This window comes from Hordeum vulgare, chromosome 3H, assembly GCF_904849725.1.
Source record: "Hordeum vulgare subsp. vulgare chromosome 3H, MorexV3_pseudomolecules_assembly, whole genome shotgun sequence".
Classification (NCBI taxonomy): Eukaryota; Viridiplantae; Streptophyta; class Magnoliopsida; order Poales; family Poaceae; genus Hordeum; species Hordeum vulgare.
The window spans coordinates 15,186,086-15,211,369 of record NC_058520.1 but is presented as its reverse complement, the minus strand read 5'-3'; the positions used below and the strand labels follow the sequence as shown (position 1 = coordinate 15,211,369).

Below are 25,284 nucleotides of genomic sequence, written 5' to 3'. Positions count from 1 at the left end.
AGACAGTCTATTTTCCGTTGTTGTATTGGGGGAGTCATCGGATAGCATCTCATCTTGCACTGAAACCACCTCTCTCCTTTCCCGTGAAATTTGGTTATTATCGACGGTCAAATAAACTCCATGTTTGTATAGGTTATATCCCTTACGATGTTTATACGTGACACGGAGAAATTTTACTGACACCAGTAGGCCTGGGCATTCAGTATAAACCGAAAATTCGGTTAATACATTTCGATATTTTTGAATTTTGGTTAGAAAAAATGCTAACCGAAAATGGCTCAAAAAAATTGGGAAACCGAAAATTCGGTCAACCGATAAATCGGTTTGGTATTCGGTTTCTACCGTATTATACCGAAATGTTTGTTCGACGCCGTGCGTGCCTGACTGCCTGGCACATTTTGCAACCTAGCCTTTTATAATCAAGCTTCCTCTACTCGTTCTCCTAGCCAGCCGAGGTGGGACAAAATGCACGCCGGCTCCATGCCAGTCCTGCTTGCTTCGTACGTATAGGAAGTCTACATGAGGTGTGCAGTACCACAAAAAGGCCTAAAAAATGTGCGCGCATGCAGGTTGTTGGATGGGCCCATGGAAGTGATGTTCCAACAGTATCTTTGGTTTTTATTTATTTTTATATTAATTTCTATTTTCTTTGTAAAGCATAACCACCTTATTTTCTTGCTACAATCAAGAAACCCATGTTGGACCATTGCCCCCATAGGCCTGAAATACATGGAAATGCTAATTTCCCTCCGAATGGGAGTGTAGGGATGCCCCACCAAAATACCGGATGCACTCAGGCACCCAATCATTGGGTTGTTTTTCCATATTTTATTCTTTGATGTGCTTGTTTTATTATTATGTTCTCCCCTATTCTGTTTCGCTTCCTTTAGATTTTTTTTACTTAATTTTAGTTCTTTGGTTTTTATTTATTTTTATATTAATTTCTGTTTTCTTTGTAAAGCATAACCACCTTATTTTCCAAACTCTAGTTATCCATTTTTCTTTAATTTTGGGGAAAACAAATTATCATTTTCTAATGTACGTGCACACTTCTTTTTCAAACATATGGAAGTTTGTTTTAAAATACATTAATTTTTTTTCTAAAATACGTAAACATCTCTTTCGATATACATGAACAACTAAAATATTTACTTATAATATAAAGATAATCGTACCCAAATATTCAATCGTTTTTCATGAAATATTAAAATGGTTTTGGATATACCATATAATTCAAAAGAATTTGGACAATATATATTTTTTGAATTGAAATTCGGAAAATAATTTTGAGAAAATAAAAAATATCCATGTATTATTGGGCTGTGCGAGTAGCTGGACCCTTAACAACGGCCTAGAACACGGTGAGTGGGGCCAAGATTGCCCCAGAAAAATCAATACATGCACATTAGGCCAAATTTCAAAAAGGCCCTATTTTTCACTGGGCAGAAGTTCAGTTTTCTGACTAGGCAGAAAGAAGTTGAGAGTTGAGATTAGGCAGTGCTGAGAAGTTAGGGAACACCCCAGCTCAACTTGTTAACGAACTTCTAAAGATGCACATGGCTACGTACGTACCTACTGATGTTTGTCACAGACGAAGATTTTGAACGTAGCACACAACAGGCACTGAACGTCTTAGCTTAGCTACAAACTTAATTAAAAGATGAGTCGGCGTGTGAACTTACGTGTTAGTACAGGCGTAGGGAGAGGTACAGGTGCAGGGAGAGGTTTCGGATCATCCCATTCCCATGTCAAGAGGAAGCCACCGCTGATGAGCCGCTCGTAGTCGCTCGCGTTCGCCTTGCCCGACGAGCTCATCACCGGCACGACGGTCGCATTGCAGCCCTCCAAGGCGTAGTCGCCGTAGTTCCCCGTCTCATTGAAACGCCCTCCGGCGCGAACAAACGTGTTGGTCCCGTCTACGCATCTCATCTCCACCAGCGCCCTGTCCCGATGCGCCAACGTCTTGGTGCAGTTGTAGAAGATGAGGTTCAGGTTGCAGTTGCTGACCTTAAACGGAGGCAACAGTTTGCCGGAGGTGTTCCATAACGGGAAATGGCAGCCGCTGGAGGATTTGAAGTCTTCCTCTTTCTGTATATCAACGACACGCATACTCTGTTTCTCGTAGGAGATATCCATTATTGCAAAGCCAATTAATCCATAGCTCTTGAGAACTGGATTGCCGTTGTTGCAATTGACCAAAAAATCCAAGGGGCCACACGATCTTCCCTCATGATTGTCAGAGATCCAGAATGGATGGGAGACTGTGAGGCTGCCGCACCTCTTGTCCAAGCAGCCTTCCCCTTCCTGCTGATCGGCCGCCACAAGCGCCAGTGGCAGCAGCCAAACCCAGACGAAGACTAAGAAACAGCACCTTGAAGCCATCCGTTCATAAGACTAGCAATTTGTTGCAGCAACAACGTTCAAGGAGTGCCAACTGAATCGATGGTCATGCATGGGCTGTGGGGAGATACGAGAAAGAATACTGTGTCTGCAGAATGAATGAGAGTATACGGGGCAATGGAGTCACTGGCAGTCTTCGTACGTCCACCCATTCAAATTATTCCTTGATTACCCAATTGACGGGGCGAAGAAAGACCCGGGACAAAACTATGAGTGGCTGCAAATCAAGCGGATGCAAGACTTTTCAGATATGCCGATATAATGAAAGACTGTGAATTGTCTTAGTCTTGGATGCCGTGAGCTGTCGGGCGGGAGCATACTTTTCCACAGTGTGCCTTGCAGGAAATACCCGAAGCACGATATTCGTTAACAAGATTTATCGATATGGCTACGTCCTAGAATAATGACTGCGGAACGTTCCTCTTTAAGATACCACAACCACTACTGAAGAAACTTATAAGCCATATACCTAATACACTCGGCTTACACCGATTTGAACTTGGTTTATGTATAAGGCGAGTAAAGCTCTTGGCTTGATCACACTTTACAATGAACTGGCCTCTATGGTATAAGCCGAGAGCCGGAGTGAAAAGATGTGATTTATATATAAACCGAGTTTTTCAAGGGTCTCACGGTAACCTGTTGTTAACAGGCACGTGTCGCCATCTATATAAGTCGAGCGCCACTGTCTTGTGCATTGGTTTATACATAGGCCATAGTGCCAGCGTGGATAACACAATTACTACATAAGTCGTGTGCCACCACAGATTGCACTGTTAATTTGTAAGCATAGTACCATCATGGAGACGCACGATTTATATATATCCTAAACCAGGTGCCCGATGACTGAGGTAGACGGTTTATATACCGTCTCCTATGGCTGATATGGCCTATAAGCCGTGTGTCGGTTCATGCGCTGCGCGGCTTATATAGCCCTCATGTGGCTCATATGGCCTATAAGTTGGGTGCCAGGTGCTAAGCTACATGGCTTATAGCCTGTCTGTGGCTCATATGGCCTATAAGCCCGGTGCTAAGTGTTGGATTACACGCCTTATAGCCTGCATGTGTTACATATGTCCTATAAACCGGGTGTCAAGTGCGGGGCTACATGGCTTATAGCCGGCCCATGGATACATATCCAATATATATATATCAACAAATTTTCCCTACTATTGGATGTAATTACTTCCGTTTTTGTTTTGTACGTTTTGATATATGCGGAGTATGTACTATATAATGTTTAGGTAGTATATATACAAGATTTTTGGCAGTATGTATCATATTTTGAGCATACTCCTTTTTTACGTAAAAATATGTATGTACTTCACAAATACAATAAATCTATGGCTCACTTGTAAATATGAACATACTAAAAATAATAAAGTAATGTATATAATACCACATTGTAATATATGAGACATGAGAGTAAGTATATAATACCACATGGTAATATATGAGACATGAGAGTAAGTATTAAAAACCAAGAACAACAAGAAAATTCACATGATTTTTTTTTTTTTGCTTTTTAATTTACAAAGGCAACCAAAATAGTTTTTTTTTAATATTTTCTGAAAACTTCAGTGCAGCAAACAAAATTAGTTTGAGGTCATTTTTTTTTGTGAGTGCCATCTCCATGACAATATCTGAATCAGTGGATCCCGGTACCTCCATTTCATCGATGAGTGGAGACTTGTAGTGGATGATTACCAATTGAGTCTGATCTTTGATCTGGTTTTGGGTTGGTACATGACCGTGAGGAGTTCTAGGTTTGTCTTGTAGTTATCTCTAGTGAAAACCACGATGGTTCTACGCACAGTACTAGATGACACAGCTTTCTAGTTGATGACCTTGTGTCCGATAACCTTTCATCGTGTTTTAAATGGTACGAATGTGTACATCTGCGGACCAGAGCCTTGGAGGAACCATTCTTTTTGAATGGAAATATAATCAAAATGCAATCTTCCAAGAAAAATGAGGAAACGGGAAGGTAAGGGCAGATTTGGGCTGCGAGATCAAACTGGGCATGGTTGCTTCCTGGGTCGTATGCAGCATTGCAGCCTGCCATCCACGTTGCTTTTTAGGCGTCAGACGTGGATCGACGTTGCGCCGCCGCTGGCTGGCCGCCGTGTGCCCCCAATTCCCGCCGCGGTCGCTCCCTTGCTGCCTGTCGTCATGGCCCGTGCAGAGAAGAGCCTGGTCTCTTGCCACCGCAACTGGTGAAATCGCCGACCAACAGCTACGGACCCGCTCGGCATTGGCAGCGTCTACGGCGTCTAACCAGGGGCCGCAGAAGCAATGTTTCCTGAGAAGCGGTGCAAACCCTCGGCTATCCGGCGGCGCGTCAAAGAAAAGTATGGCAGCTGCTTGATTGAGTGGATACAATCTACGGCAGCTGCTTCCACGATTAATCTGCTTGTGGTATGAATTGACAGATATCGTCACAATATTTAGATGGGTACACACTGTATGAATACAGATTCTGAAATTCTAGGGGCTGTAGTCAGAGCGCAAATCGCGTATATTCAGTTTTGGGGAAAATTTACAGTCAAGGAGGCGTTGGTATGTCTGCCTCCGATGCCTTTTAGGAGTTGGAACACACAACTCATTGGAATAAATTTTATTCCTTGTGCGGTTCGTAACTTAGGACACTGGCATGCGGATGCTCTCTGCTCTAGGCAATGCATACATGCAATATGTTCTACAGTTCTACTACAATGCCGAATTCTGTTGCGCTTGTTCAAGTTCTAAATTTACTCTAGTATATAGCACCTTCTCAAAGAGTTGGAGATGAGTGTCCGTTGTTGGTATTCACATCGCTCATCTGCTCACAGCGTTGGCAATCGTTGTAGGATATTTTAGTGCACAAGGCTGATCTCCTCAGGTCTGGTAGAAGAACTTTGTACATCCATATTGTGAGCTGAATTTGCACTGGAATGAGAGATAAGCGCATAGATTAAGTTATTGCATAATAATAGTCGCATAGAAAAACAATGTGAAAAATATGGGAGAAATATCTTACAGCAACCCAGAGAAGTTTTGCTTGGGTGGCATGTCCATGTCATCTGTGCTTCTCTCGAACATTTCTAGAACTTTGGTTATGGTAGGGCGATATGCAGGCAGTATTTGTACGCACCATAAGCCAATCATGGTCATCTTTCTTGCGATTTCCTCAATTTCTCTTGTGACTTCACATGCTTGTAATCCATCATCTTGCTCAAAGTGATCATAAATCCAGTCTGGAAAATACTTTTCGCTGGATTTCGCAACAATTGATTTTACGTTTCTCCTACCCCCAACCATCTCCAGCAGCATCATTCCATAACTATAAACATCCGACTTTGTTGAAACCACCCCGAAGGTTCGAGAGTGAACTTCTGGGGCGATGAATCCAATTGTTCCTCTAGCTCCAGTCATTGAAAGCTTGCTCTCCTTCGTATGACACAGCTTAGCTAGACCAAAATCAGCAATCTTTGGGCTGAAATCTTTATCTAGAAGGATATTTTGGGGCTTGATATCAAAATGGACGATACGAGTATTACAGCTATGGTGCAAGTATTCCAGGCCACGAGCAATCCCGATTGCTATCACATAAAGCCTCTCCCATCCTAAAATTTCTTTCGGGTGCTCTGAATAAATGTACTTATCCAAGGAACCGTTGGGCATGTACTCATATATAAGAGCTCGCTTTGATCCCTCCAAACAAAACCCATATAAGCTAACAACATTAACATGAGAGGTCCTCCCAATGCTCATAACTTCATTCACAAACTCGTCTCCATTTCCTTTGCAGTCATGCAAGAATTTCACAGCAACCAGACGATCATCGTGTAGTCTTCCTTTAAAAACCACACCGTAACCACCTTTTCCAAGCTGATCGTTGCGAGAAGATGTTATCTTCATTACCTCTGAATACATGTATCTTTTTGGAGCTAGGGATCCGTACGATACTAACATGGCCTCATAATTCTTCTCGGTGTTGCTGCTAGTCTTCTTGCAAAGGTGAAGCCATAGTCTTTTCCCTTTTTTGCGCCATAACAGGACATAAATACATGTAAAGAGCAAGGCTCCAGCCGCTGATGTTACAACTGAGATTAAAACAGATCAATGTTACTTTCTTTCTAGCGTACGACTTGTAATACAGTGATTTGATTTCCAAGACCATCAATAGTTTAAATTTCTCAAGTGAGAGAAGCTTGTTTTCAATTTTTAATCCCAGAATCAATTTTCAATGATTACATGGATGATTTATTTTAAGGTACCATTTCAACATAGAAATCACTGGTAGTGAACTAATAATATTTAATTCATTACATTTTAGTAATTGATAAAAGTTTGACCATACCTATTAGCGTAATCTTCTTGCTAGTCCGGTTGCTACCTGGAATATAACATATATAACATTTATTAGTAAAAGTAATGTTGACCAACGGTACTGCATTGGTTGTCTTTCAAAAGAAAAAGAATAACATCGTATATGGATCATCAGTATTGTGCCCGAAAGAAAAATAAATTGCAAGATAGTGAAGAACAATAGAACATGGGTTATGTATCTGATTTCCTTTTGATATAGTAGCTAATATGAGGGACCAAATACAGGATGGACAAATTGTAGGCCTGTGTAAATTCAGTAGCCAATATGAGAGATCACATAAACTGATATACATTGGATGGTACATTTCAATCTACATGGAAATTAGCAGGAACATGCGTGCACTGTTATTTTTTCCTGCGAGTATCCTATTTACCAGCAGCATGAGACACAGTGTGGAAAAACTGAAGAGTGTTTGCTCATTCTACAGAACTATGCCCGCGGCAAGCGTTCGGTTGAGTTTATACTAGTCAGGCATATTCATATCCATAGTGTAGTAATTAGCAGGTACGTGCATGCATTTCCTGAGAATTAAGGAGCTTCTGTCCCCAATTCCATAAATGGAACTGACAAGACATAGTTCTGTGATCGACCCAAAAGGTTCAATCTGGTATTACAACCTCAACCCAAACCTTTTCCTTCCGCCATAATCAACGCTGCGACTTAGACACAGCAGCTTAAAATACTGCTACACAACACCTTAAAACAACGATCATACCCCCCTAAGGCCTCGTTTGGTTAGGGGGATTGAGGAGGTTTTGAGAGGGAGGGATTTCAGGGGATTGGGTGAATCCCTTTGTTCCACCCAATCCTCTCAAATCTCCGGGGCTTTGCTTCCACTAGTCCCTCGAGGAGGGTTTTGAAACACATGGATAGGAAGGGATTGAAGGGGAACGGAGGGGATTGGGCTAAGCAAACCGCTCCTACCAAATGGGCGCCCGAGGATCTGTGGGGTTTCTGGCCCTTCCGGGGATTTTCCTCTCAAAACCTCCCCAATCCTCCTTAACCAAAGGAGGCCTAACTGAAAAACAGAGTAAAATGGACAGCACAAAAGCCATACCAGTAGGAAATAAAAGGAACCCTTTTAAAACTTGTAGGTATGTGCATGTTGTGTTTATTTTTCCTGTAAATCCCCTCTACTTAGTGCGCCAAAGTCAAAGGCTACTTATAATCTACAGAACTGAAGTGGTGTATCCTTTTTTACGATCAAACGAAAGTGGTCTGGCAAAATTCTCCATGCCAACCTTGCATCCGCTGGCCATGCACTCAAGGACAAACCTAACTACATCAGCCGCCCCCTCGTACCCCAGCACTGACATCATCAGCGACGTACAGTTCCCTGCATCAGTCAAATGTCCTTCTGTTTGTATGCCCCGATAGCGTGGTTCCTGGGTGCCCATGTAAGCGGAGGCGCCGGCGGCAGCGCATGCAGGGCGCCGCTGTGGAGGAAGAAGAGCTCATGGTTGGCACTTGGCAGCGCTGATGAGGAGGGCAAGATCAGAGGAGATGTCCATGTGAAGCTCGATTTCACGTACTCTGTTGGATCCACTTATTTTATGAGGAGGGCCTTGTCGATGCAACAGCTAAAATCGCTCCACTTATTTTAGGACAGAAGGAGTAATTAGCAGGTAGACTCATGATGTGTTCTTTTTTGCTATAAATCACTATGATAAGAGTAACGACTATGGTACTTGTGAAGCTCACCACAGATGACCTTCGACACGTCATCAGTGCAGTGGCACTCGAAGATATCGTAGTGGGTGTTAATCCGGCAACGTCCACCGGTCTCCTCGCACGCCGTGCAGTTGCCGGCCGTGTAATAATCAAGTAGAAACCCGGCCTTCGTCAGCCGCCAGTAGTCCGCCCCGGTCGCCCCGGGGTACCCCAGCACTGGCATCATGGACACCGTGCAGTTCCCAGGCACCGGTGCCCATTTGTCGTCGGGCATGTACCCGCCGGCGAGCAACGCGAACGAGTTCAACCCCTTGGTGCAGTTCACGGGCGCCCACGTAGGCGGCGCCGGCCGCGCGTGCAGGTCGTTGCAGTTGTAGAGGAAGAAGAGCTCCTGGTTGGTGGGGCTGATGCTGAAGGGCGCGAGGCCGAGGTCGGAGGAGATGTTCAGGTGGACCTCGATGTCGCAGGTGCCGTCCGAGATATCCCAGTTGGCGACCCTGAAGGTGCTGTCTTCCTAAGAGATCTCCAGGATCTGGTACCTCCAGATGGAGTTCTTGAGGGACGCCGTGCCGTCGCGGTCGCACATGACCTGGAAGGCTCGGTAGCCGCACTCCGGCGGGTGGGTGCCGTCGAGCCAGAACGGGTATGCGATGCGCAGGCCACCGCACGTCGCCGGCTCGCAGGACGTGGAGGACAACGACGGTCTTGTGGCGTTTCGGGCGCTTGTGGTGGTGCCAGAGAGGAGGATGAGCAGAAGCATGGCTGAGCAGAACATGGCAGCTGCAGAGACGTGAAACGGATCCATCTGCTTGCTCTTGCAAACTACTCTAGATGATGTAATAAGGAGTTGCAAGCCTTGTTTCACGCAGAATCTGTCATACTACTACTAGTCTCACACGGCCCGCCTAACTACAACCGGCAGCCACACATCGAGGGAGGCACCCGACGACCTCGCACGCCTCATGCCTGTCAGGATCGTCGCGGGCACGGACGCAAGGTGCGTGGCGGAAGCAGGCGTGCGGGCGTGGGTCGTGGGCGCCGTGTGGCGCGGGTAGGCGTGTGTGCCCTGGTGCGGCGCGGGGCAGGGGCAGGGGCATGGTCACCGGGCGAGGCGCTGGCTTGCGTGCCTTCATCGTGCTCTGGTGGTGCCGCCCACACGGTGCTCGTTGAAATGTTTGAAAAAATAAAAGGTCAAAATAGGTGGTGTGGGTAGTTGCATGCAAATATAAGGGGTTTAAACTGACACGCCTAAACAATGACCTGACCAGTCTACGGGCGTTTAGGGACACTATTTATACATTGTGTCTGTACACGCTCTATAAGTGAGCAAAAGATTCTTGCGTAAATCAACGGGTTGATTATTCAGCAGCAGATGGGGCTTTCATAAGAGACAATTATCCAGTTGAACGAAAATGAGGTATAAGATTCTGTCAGCCACATGGGGTGGGACACGATGTGGCCGCTGCCTGTGGACTAAAGCTTGACCAAGTGTACTATTGATCATGGGAGATAACTATCGCTATTTTTCACTAGTTTACTTCCATGTCCTGTAATTTATATTTTGACGAAATTAATTTGGAGTCTTACAAGCACATGTAACCGCAACATGCCATCGGGGCATAGGCACGCGAACTCCGTGATCACGTTGAAGTACCACTACTCGCTCAAAATGGTAACGGGGACCGGGATCACCGGGGGGCACCCCACCGTCCCTGCCCCGATCCCCGCTAATGCCCATTCCTGCTAGGAATTTGACACATGTGGGGTCCCGGGTATCCATGGAGGCTCCACGGAGCCAATTTTATCCCCATCCCCGCCCCGCTTGCTTCGCAGGTACCCGCCCCGTTATACCTATAGGGGGATTTTGAACCCCATCACGGTTTCTTAGCGGGTAAATCCCGAAGGGTACCCGGCTCCATGGGGAAAAATGCCATTTTGACTACTGGCTGATGCTAGAGACGCAGGTGGGCCAGTTCCTCATGCCTCGGTAGGGCCTGCCCAATCACGCTGCCATATTGCCACAAGCAATGACCGGCGGTCACAGGTCTCGCATGTCTCACCTTTTTGTTAGGGGAATCCATATCTTAGTAGTCATTTTAAATGTGTTGTCGTTTCTAATCAAATCTTCAACTATGCTCCAGTTTGTTTGAAACCGGGGATTATACGCCGACGATAGGTGATTTTGATCATCTAAGTGGGAAAAATTGTTGCGTCGAAGTGTCCAATCCTAGAAAGAGGATCCTCTAACGTTCGACATCCCTGCGTTCCACCACTGACATATATGCCCATCAATAACCCACATATCAGTAGCCCAACGGCACACAACGCACAGCAGAGGAGCCGCTTCACCAATCCTGGACACTCATTTAGTGTCCGACGCCTAGTTGCTGCTGAGAAGTACTCCCTGCATTATTAAATAATTATAGTTGGAGAGAACTAGTCTGGTTCTTCTCAACTATAATTATTTTTATACAGAGGAAGTATTTGACGACTGACGAGGATAAGTGAGCTTACCATTATCAACACTTGGCGGCTGCCACATCAGGAGGAAGCCATCGCTGATGAGCTCCAGGTAGTTGCTGGCATTCACCTTCTCAGTCACCCCGAGCACCGACACGGTGGTGACATTGCAGCCAGGTAAAGCGTAGCTGCCGGCAATCACGCCCCTAGCATTGTAACGCCCTCCGGCACGGACAAACGTGTTGTTCCGGCACATCGTGTCCACCAACCCCGCTCGGGCCGCTGGTGCCCTCGTGCAGTTATAGAAAACGAGGTTCTGGTTCAGGGAGCTGATCGAGAACTGATGCCCGATTTTCGTGGTGGTGTTGGCTTTTGGGACATGGCAGCCTTTCTCCTTCGGGACATTGAAGTCTCCGAACTTGTGGAGGTCGGAGACGAGCAAGGAACTGTTGTTGTAGAAGATGTCGAGGTTCTGAAGCCAGTATTTGCTCTGGTAGTAACCGAGATACGGCATGCCGTCCGTGCAGGTCACCTGGAATCCGATCTGGGCGCACCGCTTCTCATCAGACCCCGAGACTACCCCGAACGGGACTGAGACACCCACGTTGCCGCATCGCTCGGGTTCACAGGCTGCCGCAAACGATGGTGTTGGCCTCGTGCAAATGATGAGGAAGGATAGGAAGTGGCAAGGCGTCCCAAGCCATGGGAACATCGAGGAGGACTTTGGTCGAAATTTTTTTTGGCATCAAGTCCATAAACTGCACATCTATGGCCCTGTTTGGATACTCTAGCTTAGCTAGTGGTTAGAGTTAGTTTCTAGCTCATGACTAACCCTAAACTAACTCTAGCCAGATAGGTGTTTGGATGGAAGGGTTAGATTGACAATAGATGTACTTTATGGAAAGAGAAAAGTAAAATTTTAATGGACCCCATAAGAACTAGCTCCAATTAGCATCTCTTGGCTGGTGAAAGAGAGAGAAAAATATTTTTTAATGAATCACATGAGAACTAGCTTCAATTAGCACCTTTTGAGTGGGATAGTTTTTTTAAGTGGGTTAGATGCAACTAGCTCCAATCTAACCCTTATATTTGAATAATTTAGGGCTAGTTGAACCCCAACTAGCTTAGAGGAAGTACAATAAGGTACAGTCAGCAGGCTGTAAGGATTAAAATACTATATTTTTCTGAATTGGATGAGAAAGAAGAGGAGAGAGAAGGGAAGCGGGCTCTTCGTGAAGAGCCAGCTCTAACACGTGCTCCTAGGTGCTTTGTGAGAATGAAAGGTGGGCCATATATGATAAAAGTAGTACTCTTTTATAGCTAACTATTGTACAAGCTAGCTATAAGGTGGGTTATAAGATGGCTTATGGCCAGCAGTTGGCTATACTATTAACCATGCTCTTAAACTAACTCTAAACTATGAATCCAAACAGGACCTTATACGAGGAGTGGGGGAGCCAATGACCGAGTCGTGTGTGCAGGAATATTTGACTGCTTTGTGGCTGGGCAACCATCGTCCACACACGCGAATTCCATCCCCTGTCTCGGTCAGGCTCATCATGTCGATCAGTGGCAGTGCCGGCTAGTGCGCGCTCTTGTCGACCATAGTTGAGTTAATTGGATGGGTCTACTTGACTAATAACAGTGTCCGTATCGTCCAGTGAACAGAAATCAGACTCGTAAACTTTCTTCCTGGTACACCTTCAATATCACTCCATCCGTTTTTAAATATAAAACCTTTTACAGATTTCACTATGAACTATATACGGATATATGTAATCATATTTTAAAGTATAGATTCACTTATTTTGCTCTGTATATGACCTATAGTGAATTTTTTAAAAGGTCATATATTTAATAATTTATAAAGCATGTTTTAAGTTTCGGCTTTCTTGACATAATAAGTTATTAAAGTAATGGAAATCATGAATTCCAGTAACTATTCGTGGTTGAGCATTAGTTAACTACTTCAAAGCAAAGAGAAGTGGTGATTTGACGAGTGAACTTACTTGGAAGGGGAGGGTGCTGAGACGGGGGATTCCATGTCAAGAGGAAGCCATCGTTGAAGAGCTGCTCGTAGTCGCTCGCGTTCGCCCTGGCCGACGAGCTCGGCACCGGCACCACGACGGCGGGGCAGCCCTTCAGAGCGTAATTGCTGTAGTTCCCTGTCGCGTCGTGGGGTACTCCCGCGCGGGCAAACACCACCCACTGGTTCTCGCAGCTCACGTTCGTCTGCACCAGCTCTCTGTGCCGACGTGCCGCGGCCGCCGCTCCGTCCTTCTCCGTGCAGTTGTACAGGACGAGGTTCAGGTTGACGGAGGCGATCCTAAACGGCCGGGTGAGCTTGACTGAGGTGTTGTAGAACGGGGTAAGGCAGCTGTTGCGGGCCTGCAGCACGTTGAGCTTGCCCAGATCAACCGCGTAGAAGCTGCGCTCCTCGTAGGAGATGTTGAGGATTTTGAAGCCCTTGTTGAAGGGTATGGTGCTCCGCAGAGACGGGTAACTGTTGTTGGTACAAGCGACATCGAAGTCCGGGTAGGGATCAGAACTGCATGATCTTCCCGTATTTTGGTCGTACAGCCAGAAGGGCTCGGAGATGTTGACGTTGCCGCACTTCTGGTCCGAGCAGTCTCCCCACCGCTCCTGCCCGGCCACCACGAGCATCATCAGTGGCAGCCACCACAGCCCAACGAAGAACGAGGACAAGCAGGCCATAGCCATCGTGGAATGAACCTTGAAATATGTGTCAGCAACAAACAGAAGGGAGCAAACTGACTAGGTGTTTAGGCATGTGCTGTGAGAGAATAATCTGGGTAAGAATGAATGGCATATGCTGGGGCCAACGGTATTGGCTATTGGGAACTCCAATAGTATCCCAATTGACGGGGCAAGGAAAGACGATGATGGACAAAATTATGAGTGGCTGCTCATGTCTATAAAAAAGAAAAAGAAAAAAAATGAGTGGCTGCTGATCAAGAGGGTGCAGGACTTTTCAGATATATCTTGAATAGTCTAAGTGCCGTGAGCTGCCGGGCATATCATATAGTCTTTTTGTACTCCCATTCCTAAATATAAAAGCTTTTAGATATTCAAATACAAACTTTCTAGAAGAATAATTTAATATGCCTTAGGCCAAAACTATACCGACTTGATCCGTCAGCATACATGGAGATATGCCGGTGGTGCACAAAAGTCCATCGGTATATAAATGTCATTGGCATACCTACGTCTATGCCTACAACAACTGTCGGCATACAGGTGGACCCGGTGGCCCGGTGATAGAAAGGCAGGTTGACACCGTTCAAACTTTGCCGACGGTCCTAGCTAATGGTCGGCCATCGGCATACATATATTATTTATTGTCCAGCAAATGTCACGTGGCATAACTATCAGACGACCAAGCCGTATGCATAAATATTATCTGTTTTTTTAGTTCATATTTAAAAAAAAATGAACTTAAAATATGATTAATTTAAATCTGATTTATATAAACTAAAACATACACAAATTATATATCGATTTGGGAGAATAAATTTCAATAGATTATGAATATCCGGTTTGCTTTTCCTTTTGGGTATGTTAGAAATGTAGCCTTGTGTACTTTTGCATATAGGTCCTTGTACTTACTTAAAATCACAAGTAATTGATACTCTCATAGATTATGAATGTCCGGTTTGTGTTTGCTTTTGAGTGTGTTAGAAATGTAACATCATGTACTTAATTAATACAAGAATACACTTACTGTAACATCATGTACTTAATTAATACAAGAATACACTTGGCGGCTGCCATACCTAAAAGTTTCTGTCAATAAACCTACTAGTATATGTACAGTACTCGTATTTGTAAAATTTAATTAATTGATAACTTGTTGGTGGCCCTCTTGCATCCGTCTTGTGATTACACTCAACGGACGAATCAAAACAAGAATACACTTTATACTAAAAAAACACGAACACACTATCTAGACGGCCAACTAGTCTGTTCGTTGGTTAAAAAATCCTGCAAAGTGGAAATTCATGTGAAGACCTAATTGTACACGGAGACGGCATCGAGCAGGTCGCGGACGCAGCAAGCAGAGAGCGGCGGCAACCGGCCATTGAATTGGGCCAGGCAAGGACGCAAGGGCAAGAGGTCACAAAATAATACAAAAGAAGTGCAATTAAATATTTGAAGATAATTTAGAATTGAAACTGAACTACGAATCTTTGAAGAAAAAATTATTTTCGTTGCCTAAATAAGCTCCAATTCCAGGGTTTCCTTATTGTTGAAATTAATCAATTAGTTTTGGATTTTGGTTGTACTTGCTAAACACAAAGTAAATTTCTAATATTCTAGTTAGCTTGCATAATTGCATTATACATGCATGTTTTCTTCTTCATAAATCTGGCCAGACCTAAAAAATATTTCTGCCTCCGTCATTGTATAAGTGCAATCATTTTATGTGCTTTTTTCATTCTTTCTTCTAGAAAAAATCATTGGTGTAGAACTCTGTCTTGAATTTTCCAAGGAAGATGTAACTGAAGAAATTTATGAAAGAAATGTAGAGTGCTATCGCCATAGCAATGACCCCAACCGATCGATGTCATATTTCTTGCACATAAGCTAGTCTAGAGTGCTATTGGACGGGGTGCACTAGAGCAGACAAACATATACGGATCTAAAAATAAATCCGCTCAAGGGTTTCCAACGCATTAACAATGGCTTATAAACAATTCAAATAGTATGACATATACGGGGTAAAAGTATATTAAGAAAACACAAGAGATTCACCTCGGAGCCATATCCATATCCGCCATGACGTACCACTACTCAACCACCGCCAGGCTCGTGGACGAGCGAGATGCCGTGGTAGGCGATGGAGAGGACCAGCGAAGGTCGTCGGTGTCTCGCCGACGTCCGACGCGAAGTCCATCCAAAACCCTAGGCACGGGGAGGGGTCACAGGTGGGTGACAGGGGCGACAAACGACGGATCTGGCAAGGAGGGTTGAAGTAGTGAAGGGAATCAGCGACTTTCATGGCGGCGGTGAGGAGGAGTGACGGGATCGAGAGAGACAGGAAGAAGGTTTCGTGGGGAGGGGAATGGATCTCGTGGGTCCCCAGTGCCGGCCACCCTTTTCTTTTCCTTTATCTGGGTTTTTTTAAGCGATCTGCGCCAAATACAAAGGGCCGCGGTGATGCTGCCTGAAAACGAAATCGATAAGCACCCGTCACTACTGGTATTTGCAGTCCAGCAGTAAATTTGTCCAAAAATAAAAATGACGGATGTATTTTTCGGCCGCCACTACTAGGGTATGTACAATAATGTTATCTTAATGATGTCATGTAGGATAAATAATGAGGTAGGGGAGAAAGAATTCATAAAAAAAGATTTGTCTTCTATTATTTAGAAGAGAACAGGAGGTATATATGTCTTACCATTTTTAGAAAATGCTAGTTATTGAAGATAAAAAAAAAATAAAGTTAAGAGGTGAATCATTGTAAGATTTATTTTTTTTGTTATCTCTAAATTACATGCAATATTTACGATAGAACCATCTTATCAACCATTGTATATGTCCTTATTTGAGTTATCGAGTGACGGGTCCCTACTACCATCCGCCACTGATATTTTTATACATATTGATTGTGGAACCAAACAATAGTACTGCCGCTAAGCAAGCACTAGCTTCAACCCAACCCCCTCCGACGGGCGCAGGCGAGGGTATCTCTTCGTCGGTGGTGGTTAGATGAGAAATGCAAAAGCACAGCCGGGTTGTTCCTACGGAACGGCGCAAACTCTCAGCTCGGCAGCGGAGAGAAACTCAAAACCTGCCTGGGGTGATCGTCGGCGCGGTTGTATGCGCTTGATGGAAAAGGGCAGTGGTGTTTGCTCGAATGACCGTGAAGAGCTACTGTTGTTAGTGCTCTTTTGGTGGTTGTTACGCCTGTAAAACAATACTATAATCTGCTGATTTTATATGCTACTAGATTCATGGATAAGATATATTTGAATCTTGTCTTGGTGTGCGTTGTTGACGCATCCAAGTTCCTGATTTTGCTAACTTGGACCAATACTTTTCGTCAACGGACCTACAACAATACATTTATCCAAAAGAATATATAACTCGAATAGCAAGATACACATTGTTCCACACATTACCACATTACTCTAGGTTATGCATACGTGGAAAATAAGCATCTATTGCACAGGCACTCAACTGTGAATTCCACCCTTACACCCCGACAGTATGGCCTCTCCTATTGTGCATTTTCTTGCCATGAACATGTTTCCATTATGTGTAATTTTGCTTGTGGTCGTGTTTTTGATTGTGTAGGCATTCCAATCTTTGGAGGCCTTTAAGGCCCGCCACAAGAACAAATCGTTCACTCTCACCCATTATTGGTCAGTCATCAAAGATTGTCTCAAGTTCAGATATCAATATGCCGCTCTAATGAAGAATAAAAAGAAGAAGAAGAAGAAAGGGAAGGCGTCCGCGGCTGGGAATGAAGAAGTTATGCCCAAGAGGTCTAAGGGCAAAACCAGTTTGAAGATAGACGAGAAGTGTGATGCGGCATCCTTCGCCTTGCAAGAAACTTTACAAGTCATGATGACTCAAAAAAAAGTGTGAGGGGAGAGGAGGAGGAAAGGAAAGGAGGACCACATGAAAATATACTTGGAGCTCTAAATGGAGAAGCTTGTAATAGAGGAGGCCGCCAAGAGGAGGAAACTTGACATGAAGGAGGCTGCCCAAGCGAAGATGCTCACGATTGTGGCCACCATTGCCGACAGCAAAGCAAAAGAGGTGGCTCTTGAGATCATGAATGTGTACTTGACAAACATGTCCCCCAGAAGAAAGAGTTGGTTCGCGAACCGGTAAAATGAGATGTTCGACTAAGATGGTATAGACTTAGGAGGCCTCGGTCGTGCAACCACTATGGTCGTTCTTTTTTAAGGATGGTTAGTGTGTCGGCGCTGGCTTTGTTGCTAGCATGCAAATCTTGTTCTTTTGGAGGGCTGGCTAGTATGCCGGCTGCTGGCTTTGTTGCTGGCTCACGTTTGCTTGCTGGTCATTGGCTCTATTGCTGGCATGAACTAGGATCGCTGGCATGGATCTACGTTTGCGTTTCAAATTTGTGATTTTTTCATTCGACTCAGACAAGACGCGACCGAGATGCGTCCGTGCGCTCGGTGTGCATTGCCAGCGCACACACAAATGAGGATGAACGTCGCCCATTGTCCTACCCAAATGCCCGAAATCCGGACAAAACAAATGTTCATTTCGGGTCATGCCTTAGAGTTGTCCTTACGCCACTCCTGACCCACCGGTAATGCCGCTCATTCCGCATGTTGGCGCCGCTCCAGCGTGCGGTTCTGCCATCGTGACCCACATAGAGAAGGCTTGCTACCCTGCACCCCTTTGGACCAGCTCGGCATCGGTGGTCGTCTCGTCGACGGTTGAGTCTCCGTGGAAGCTATGTTGCATACGGTCTTGGAGCGACGCAAATCCTCGGTTTGCCAGCAGAGCGGGAGTAATGCGTCAAGTACGGTGCTGGTGGAAGGAAAAGTGTAACACGATTTTCTTGAGCCTTGAGTGGATACAAGGATTGCGCCTTCCACTTCCACGATTATATTGCTTCCAACAAATGACAACATATCATTACAATATTTAGATGAATACACTTTATGCATTGAGATTGTGAAATGTTAGGGCACGTAGTTAGAGCCTAAGTTGCCTTATTGAATTTTGGCAGAAATTTATAGTCTTGAAGGTCTTGGTAGCTTTCCGCCTCTGTCATACGATCCACTACCTCTTAGCCCTTGAAATTTGGAACACAAAACTTATCAGGAAAATTTATTCCTTTCATGGTCCATAGTGGCAACTCACTTTCTTTTCCATTGTCACCGAAGACAAAACTCGTCAAAACCAATGTGTCGAGGTGCAACATATCAAGGCCACCAAGCTTGAGGTCGGTCGGCACATCAATCCACCTTCTTTTTCTTCTTTTCCTTGATAGTTGTTTGCCTCTGGCAAGTGCGAGTAGATAAAGAGGATTTGGTGCATGATCAAAGATTGCCTTGGAGGAGATGACCCCGACCCAGAAATTGGAAACTTTTCACCGACACCCACACTTGGTGGGATGAAATGGCCGGTCAACACCAATTTCCGACCAAAAAAGGGCTTCGCTTGACTTCTTATGCTTATGTTTTTGGAGATTTGGAACGAAGGAAATGCTACCATATTTGTTATGCAATTTTACATCTTTGGATGCGATTGTACTTGATAACATAAAGAGAGAGGCTAGGTTGTTTTGGACAAAGGATGGAATTTATTAACTCAAAATTAAGCATCAAGTGGATATAAACACAATGATCATGCGACCATCCTCTGCATAATAAGGACGCATCATTTTCTGTTTTTTCTAAATGAATTTGAGTTTAAATTCAAATTTTAATCTTTCAGTAGATCGAAAGTTAGCGACAGATCCACACGACTCGTTCCTATCTGATCGCTATCATCCCATACTCGGTTGCATTGATTTTTTTCCTTCTTTCAAAAACCGTAGTGAATCACTAGTGGTTCTTTCTTATTTTTCGTTGCATAACAAGAAAAGAAAATAAAAGTGCTTGAAAGAGGATTCGAACCCACGTCTAAGCAATAGCTATTGAGCCAAATAGCCAACTTAGCCACCTTTTGTTGTTGTCTATTGTAGATAAGCAATGTTATTTGAACCTTTCTTATTTATGCCATATCAAAAAATAATAAAGATTGGCTTGATAACTTTGGCATGAGCAGCATTATAAATATAGTATGAGCAACATGATAACTATACCATGATAAGGCTGATAACTATAGTACGATAAGGTTAAAGTATGGGGCAGTATGATAATTTGACACAAAAATTAACGGTGAAATATGTTTAAAAAAAAATTCCCCTTGGATGAAAGATACAATTGTGTTTAAACGTAAGATATTAGGCCAACTCCACCATGCGACCCCATCTTGTCCGTGCGCGTCCGTTTGGGATAGAACGGACGAATACCGCGGCCTAACGCGCGGACCCAAACGAACAAATGTCTGGATTTCGTCCGTTTTCGACCCATCCCCGGCCCAAACTTGCGCCGAGTTAGGGGGAAACGGACATCGCGCGGACGCGCTCGCCGCACGCCCTTGTCCGCCCGTGGCCCGCGTGTCGGGGAAACAAGTACTCCTAGAAATTCCAACGCCTCCACCCCCTCTCCCGCCCCGCCCCGCCGACGGTGCCGCCACTATTCTCCGGCCACCTCATCCCCCGGCCGTCCATAGCAAACCCCGTCTCGACATGGCCGCCACGACACCCGCGCTTTCGCCGTAGTTTGGGCAGGCTGTGATCGAGGTGTTTGGCCCTGAGTACTTGAGGCCGCCAAATGCCGCTGATACAGAGAGAGTGTTGGCGACCAACGCAGCTAGAGGCTTTCCAGGCATGCTTGGCGGCACAGTTTGTATGCATTGGGAGTGGAAGAACTGTCCATTTGCTTGGTAGGGTCAGTACAAGGGGCATGTCAAAGCGTGCACTGTCATATTAGAAGCGGTGGCTTCGCAGTATCTTTGGATATGGCATTCTTTCTTCGGCATGGCAGGTTCCCACAATGATATCAACGTGCTGCAGCGTTCTTCAGTCTTCGCAAGGCTTGCAGAAGGCCACTCCCCCCTGTCAACTTTGAGATCAACGGCCACCAATACAACAAGGGATGCTATCTAGCTGATGGTATATATCCTCAGTGGTCAACTTTTGTGAAGACAATCTCGGATCCCCAAGATGAGAAGAGAAAGAAATTTGCCCGAATGCAAGAGAGTGCTAGAAAGGATGTGGAACGTGCTTTTGGTCTGCTTCAATCCCGATGGGGTATCATCTGAAACCCTGCACTGTTATGGGATGAAAGGAAGCTTTAGGAGGTGATGACTGCTTGTGTGATCATGCACAACATGATCGTCGAGGACGAGCGTGATGACAGTATCTTCGACCAAGGATTTGATTATCAAGGTGAAAATGTTGAGCCCCTGCACCAAGAACCGGTCAAGTATCAACAATTTGTCCAGTTCCATCGTGCGATGCGTGATTGGCACACTCATTTGAATCTTCAAAATGACTTGGTTGAGCACATGTGGGAACATATTGGCAACCAACAGATGTATTGGTTCATTTTATGTTCATTCAAGACAATTTTGATTTGGTTGTAAAACTATTTTATTTATAGACAATTTCAATTGGGTTAATGTGCAAACTTGTTTTGATACGAAAATATGGGCATTTTAGGCCCTGGCGGACAGGATGGGGCAAAAGGATGCGACCACGCGCTGGGATCACGGCCACCGCATCACAGGACAGGCCCGGACATGACCCCATCGCCCTACCCAAACGGACAGAATCCGAGCAAAACGGACGTCCGTTTGGGGTCGCGCGGTGGAGTTCGCCTTAGGTCTGTGATGTATAAAAGTGTCATAAATTTACATGAAAATTATCGAAGGAGTTATGTTTCAATGTTTTTTCCTCGAAGTCAAAGTTACCATGGTGGTTGTAAGTTATGAGGTCTTCGATGCATAAATGACCATGCTATTTACACAAAGGTTATAGGGGCATGTTTGAGTAACGTTTTTCCATTGGAAAAAAGTTATCAGTGTGTTGTATGTAAGTTATTCGATGTCTGGTGTAATATAAATTACCATGCTATTTGCACTAGATTATTAGGAGATATTTCTAGAACATTTCGTCTAAGGTGAAAAGTTGGCAATGTATTTATATGTAAGTTATCAGGTTAGTTGTACGTAAGTTATCATCTTATTTGCACAGAAGTTACCCGGGGTATATCAACAACTTTTTCAGCTCGGATGGTCAAAATAGTGGTATTTTATTTAAAATTTTAATTCTCAGCCAACTAGTGAATGGGTTGGCTAGTGTATTAAAATTTCAATATTGAAGTATTGAATTCAATTCTCAACTTTAGCATGATTTTTGGGCTATAAAACTACAAGTGTGAAAACTGCTGGCATCAAGATTTGTTTCCAAGATCTTTTTCTCCTATCAAAAAGTTATCTTGATGTTTGTGTGTTAGCTCTTAGATTTTTGATGCGTATATCACCATGCTATTAACATAGAAGGTATCGCGGATATGTCTTTATCAACTTTTTTTCACGTAAGTCACGTGTGTGTAATGAATTGATATTTGCACAAAATTTGCTGCGGTTATATTTTCAACAATCTTTTTCCCGTAGGTTAAAATTTTGACGGCGTTTGTGACTAAGTTCTCTAGCCCGTAGTGTGTATATTACCATGCTATTTATATGAAAGTTATCATTGATGCGTCTTCAATAACTTTTATCATTGGGTAGAAGTTGACATGGTGTTTGTACCTAAGTTTAAGGTCTACGGGGCGTACGATGCACTGATATTTGCACCAAAATTTACCCACTGATATTTGCATTGATATTTGGATTAGATGGTTTTGTCCAATCATCAAAATAGGGATTGTTGTTTTTATTTTCCACTCATTTAATAAGATATAAAAGTAGTCTAATTTCAAAGAAAAAATATATTAGAGTCTTAGCTTAGCCGGTAGCCTCTTTTTTTATTTTTCACGCACGAGAGTGGAAAAAATGTATCTAGCGCTTTCTCGCACGGAAGAAGCGGGTCCAGCGATCGTCGGGTCGTGTAGATGAGTCTCTAATGTCCACTCGACGGGACGTTAGCTTTTTCATTGAGAAAAAGTCTAATCTTCCAACAATATTCCTCTCAAGAGTCTTCGAACATAATAATTTTACATTTTTTTCGAATGTTTTCACAAGATCTGCTGTCATAATAAGGACTAGTACTTCTTACACTCAGATGGTGTCACGTCTCCACTTTCTTTCTTGTACTTATACTAGCAAAAGGGCCCGTGCGTTGCAACGGGAGAAAAAATACCACACGCTCTTAATTTATAAAAAATGGTCTATAATCTGAGAATTTGTAGTTACGACACAAATAAAGATGATCTTATCCTACAAAAATGCAGTTCAAAATTTCAAAATGCAGTTCAAAATTTCACAGGTCTTCTATTTTAACACGGCTTGCATGTAGATTTAATACGTACAAAGAATCCGTCAAGTGACCTTCAGTTTCATCTCTAATCCTGATTTTGTTGACGTGTTCATCTCCAACCCGGATGAGTACCGGTATGAAAGAAAGACGAATAATGACTTATTTATTAAGATTGCACCCTAGATAGTATTTTTATTAAACGTTTAACAGATAAAATAATATCATATTTAAATTCTACATTAAATACTCATATCTTTTAAATTCTACATATATCAAATTCCATATATAATATGTTAAATTTGGAGTTACGGTTTAAAAGATATGAGTATTTTAAAAAACATTTAATATATACTACGAGTTTAATATCATAAACAGTAATGGCTTTTTTGTAAAATCATCTCGGTGGGTTTTCCGACGGAAGCGATAGCCTCTTTATTATTAGGTAAAGATAGCAAAAAGGCCCATGCGTTGCAATGGGAGAAAGAAATACCACACACTCTTAATTTATAAAAAATGTCTATAATCTGAGAATTTGTATTTACGACACAAATAAAGATGATCTTATCCTACAAAAATGCAGTTCAAAATTTCACAGGTCTTCTATTTTAACACGGCTTGCATGTAGATTTAATACGTACAAAGAATCAGTCAAATGACCTTCAGTTTCATCTCTAATCCTGATTTTGTTGACGTGTTCATCTCCAACCCGGATGAGTACTGGTATGAAAGAAAGACGAATAATGACTTATTTATTAAGATTGCACCCTAGATAGTATTTTTATTAAACGTTTAACAGATAAAATAATATCATATTTAAATTCTACATATTTTTCTAATCAAATTCCATATATAATATGTTAAATTTGGAGTTACGGTTTAAAAGATATGAGTATTTTAAAAAACATTTAATATATACTACGAGTTTAATGTCATAAACAGTAAGGGCTTTTTTGTAAAAACACCTCGGTGGATTTTCCGACGAAAGCGATAGCCTCTTTATTATTAGGTAGCAAAATAGCCCGTGCATTGCAACGGGAGAAAAAAAACACCACACGCTTTTAATCTTTTTTAAATTATTTTGATTTATTAAAATAATAAGCTAATAAACTAATGTAGTTAGTCCTATCCTATTTTGTTGAAAAATCAACCCGTCCATTGTTAATTCCACCATAATGAGAAATTGAAGCGCGGGTTGAATAACAAAAATTACAGGTTTTTTTTCATAAAAATGGCGTGGTGGGTTTTCCGACGGAAGCAATAGCCGCTTTATTATTAGGTATAGATTTTACTTTCCGTATAAAAACTGAGCTATTTTCGCGTCCTGGTCAGGGTCATGCTTTGCGTGATGGCATTGCAGGATTGGCAACGGTAGTTTTTTTTAGTTCTCAAAAGAAAAAATAAGATTAACAACGGTAGGTTTCTGTTTTTTTTTCTTTTTTTGAAAAAAGATTGGCAACGGTAGTTTTTTTTCTAAAAGATTGGCAACGGTAGGTTTTTTTTTTTGAGGGAAGACTGCTTTGCTTTATTGATCAATAGTAAGGTTTACAGATATAAGAAGAGTATCAAAAGGTTGTAGGAGCCAAACATGGCGTCCTTCCCCTAGATGCATAGCATGTCTAGCTAAACTATGAGCTTCTGTATTCGACAAACGTCCTTCGTGACTGAAAGAGATGGTTTGGAAATCGTTGCTTCCATCCTTGATTTCCCTGAAAATTGGAGCTGTAATGCCATTCGTTCCCGAGTTGATATCCTTGATTGCTTGAAGAAAATCCGATGCTATAGCGATCTTCCGAAGGAGTAGATCCCTGCCCAAGGCAAGGGCCTCGCGGCATTGCCAACGTCTCCAAGATTTTGGGGTCATTTAGTCCATGGAATACTATAGCTGACGATCCAAGATACTTACTCTGTCCATCGCGACATACCGCACTCACCGCTCCAAACGGAGGCATACGACAGGTTGCCCCATCGACATTGATCTTAGCACAGCCCGCAGGAGGTGGATTCCATCTTCTCGTAGGACCATGCGTGGCGGGTAGGTGAGTGTGCATCTTGGATTCTTGGTCACGATGAAAATAAACGAAATGGGCTGCTGGTTGCTGCCAAGGTCACACCCGGCCCGCCATCTTACTCTCGGTAAGCAAAATCCTCCCTTCCTTATTTGTTTGGGCCTGCTACTGGGCAACGAGAAGGACTATGGCGCAACGTTGATCAGCGTGAGGGGGATTGGGTTTACGCTGTCGATACCACCTACCAAGGAGAAGACCACGTATGTATGCTCGATGCGCCTCCAGCGTACATGATTAATTTGTTTGTTACGAATTGGCATTTATGGTCACAGTGT

General features: G+C 43.6%; 3 protein-coding genes and 1 pseudogene across 3 annotated transcripts; all 4 read right to left on the bottom strand.

The window, feature by feature from the left end:
• Window positions 1-1,223: 1,223 nt before the first annotated feature.
• Window positions 1,224-2,382, bottom strand: LOC123441366. The gene has a single exon (XM_045117836.1). It carries the CDS (start codon window positions 2,380-2,382, stop codon window positions 1,654-1,656), a length of 729 nt encoding a protein of 242 aa, XP_044973771.1. The 3' UTR covers window positions 1,224-1,653.
• A 2,414-nt stretch (window positions 2,383-4,796) lies between these two features.
• On the bottom strand, window positions 4,797-13,777 carry LOC123442576 (LEAF RUST 10 DISEASE-RESISTANCE LOCUS RECEPTOR-LIKE PROTEIN KINASE-like 2.4). Its single transcript, XM_045118659.1, has 4 exons — window positions 12,913-13,777; window positions 6,743-6,778; window positions 5,420-6,485; window positions 4,797-5,328 (listed from the first exon to the last, which is right to left on the bottom strand). The coding sequence occupies exons 1-4, from the start codon at window positions 13,622-13,624 to the stop codon at window positions 5,256-5,258; spliced, it is 1,887 nt and encodes a 628-aa protein (XP_044974594.1). The 5' UTR covers window positions 13,625-13,777; the 3' UTR covers window positions 4,797-5,255.
• On the bottom strand, window positions 7,856-9,270 carry LOC123442579 (annotated as a pseudogene).
• On the bottom strand, window positions 10,259-11,724 carry LOC123442580 (LEAF RUST 10 DISEASE-RESISTANCE LOCUS RECEPTOR-LIKE PROTEIN KINASE-like 1.2). The gene has a single exon (XM_045118665.1). The coding sequence runs from the start codon at window positions 11,613-11,615 to the stop codon at window positions 10,911-10,913; it is 705 nt and encodes a 234-aa protein (XP_044974600.1). The 5' UTR covers window positions 11,616-11,724; the 3' UTR covers window positions 10,259-10,910.
• Window positions 13,778-25,284: the final 11,507 nt, after the last annotated feature.

Bases quoted from the DNA above. Each gene is read 5' to 3' on its own strand.
- LOC123441366 (XM_045117836.1), bottom strand. From the start codon at position 2,382: ATGGCTTCAAGGTGCTGTTTCTTAGTCTTCGTCTGGGTTTGGCTGCTG.
- LOC123442580 (XM_045118665.1), bottom strand. From the start codon at position 11,615: ATGTTCCCATGGCTTGGGACGCCTTGCCACTTCCTATCCTTCCTCATC.
- LOC123442576 (XM_045118659.1), bottom strand. From the start codon at position 13,624: ATGGCTATGGCCTGCTTGTCCTCGTTCTTCGTTGGGCTGTGGTGGCTG. The intron at 6,779-12,912 runs GTAAGTTCACTC...GTTATATTCCAG, and splicing joins TCAGCACCCTCCCCTTCCAA to GTAGCAACCGGACTAGCAAG. The intron at 6,486-6,742 runs GTATGGTCAAAC...TTTTAATCTCAG, and splicing joins CAAGAAGATTACGCTAATAG to TTGTAACATCAGCGGCTGGA.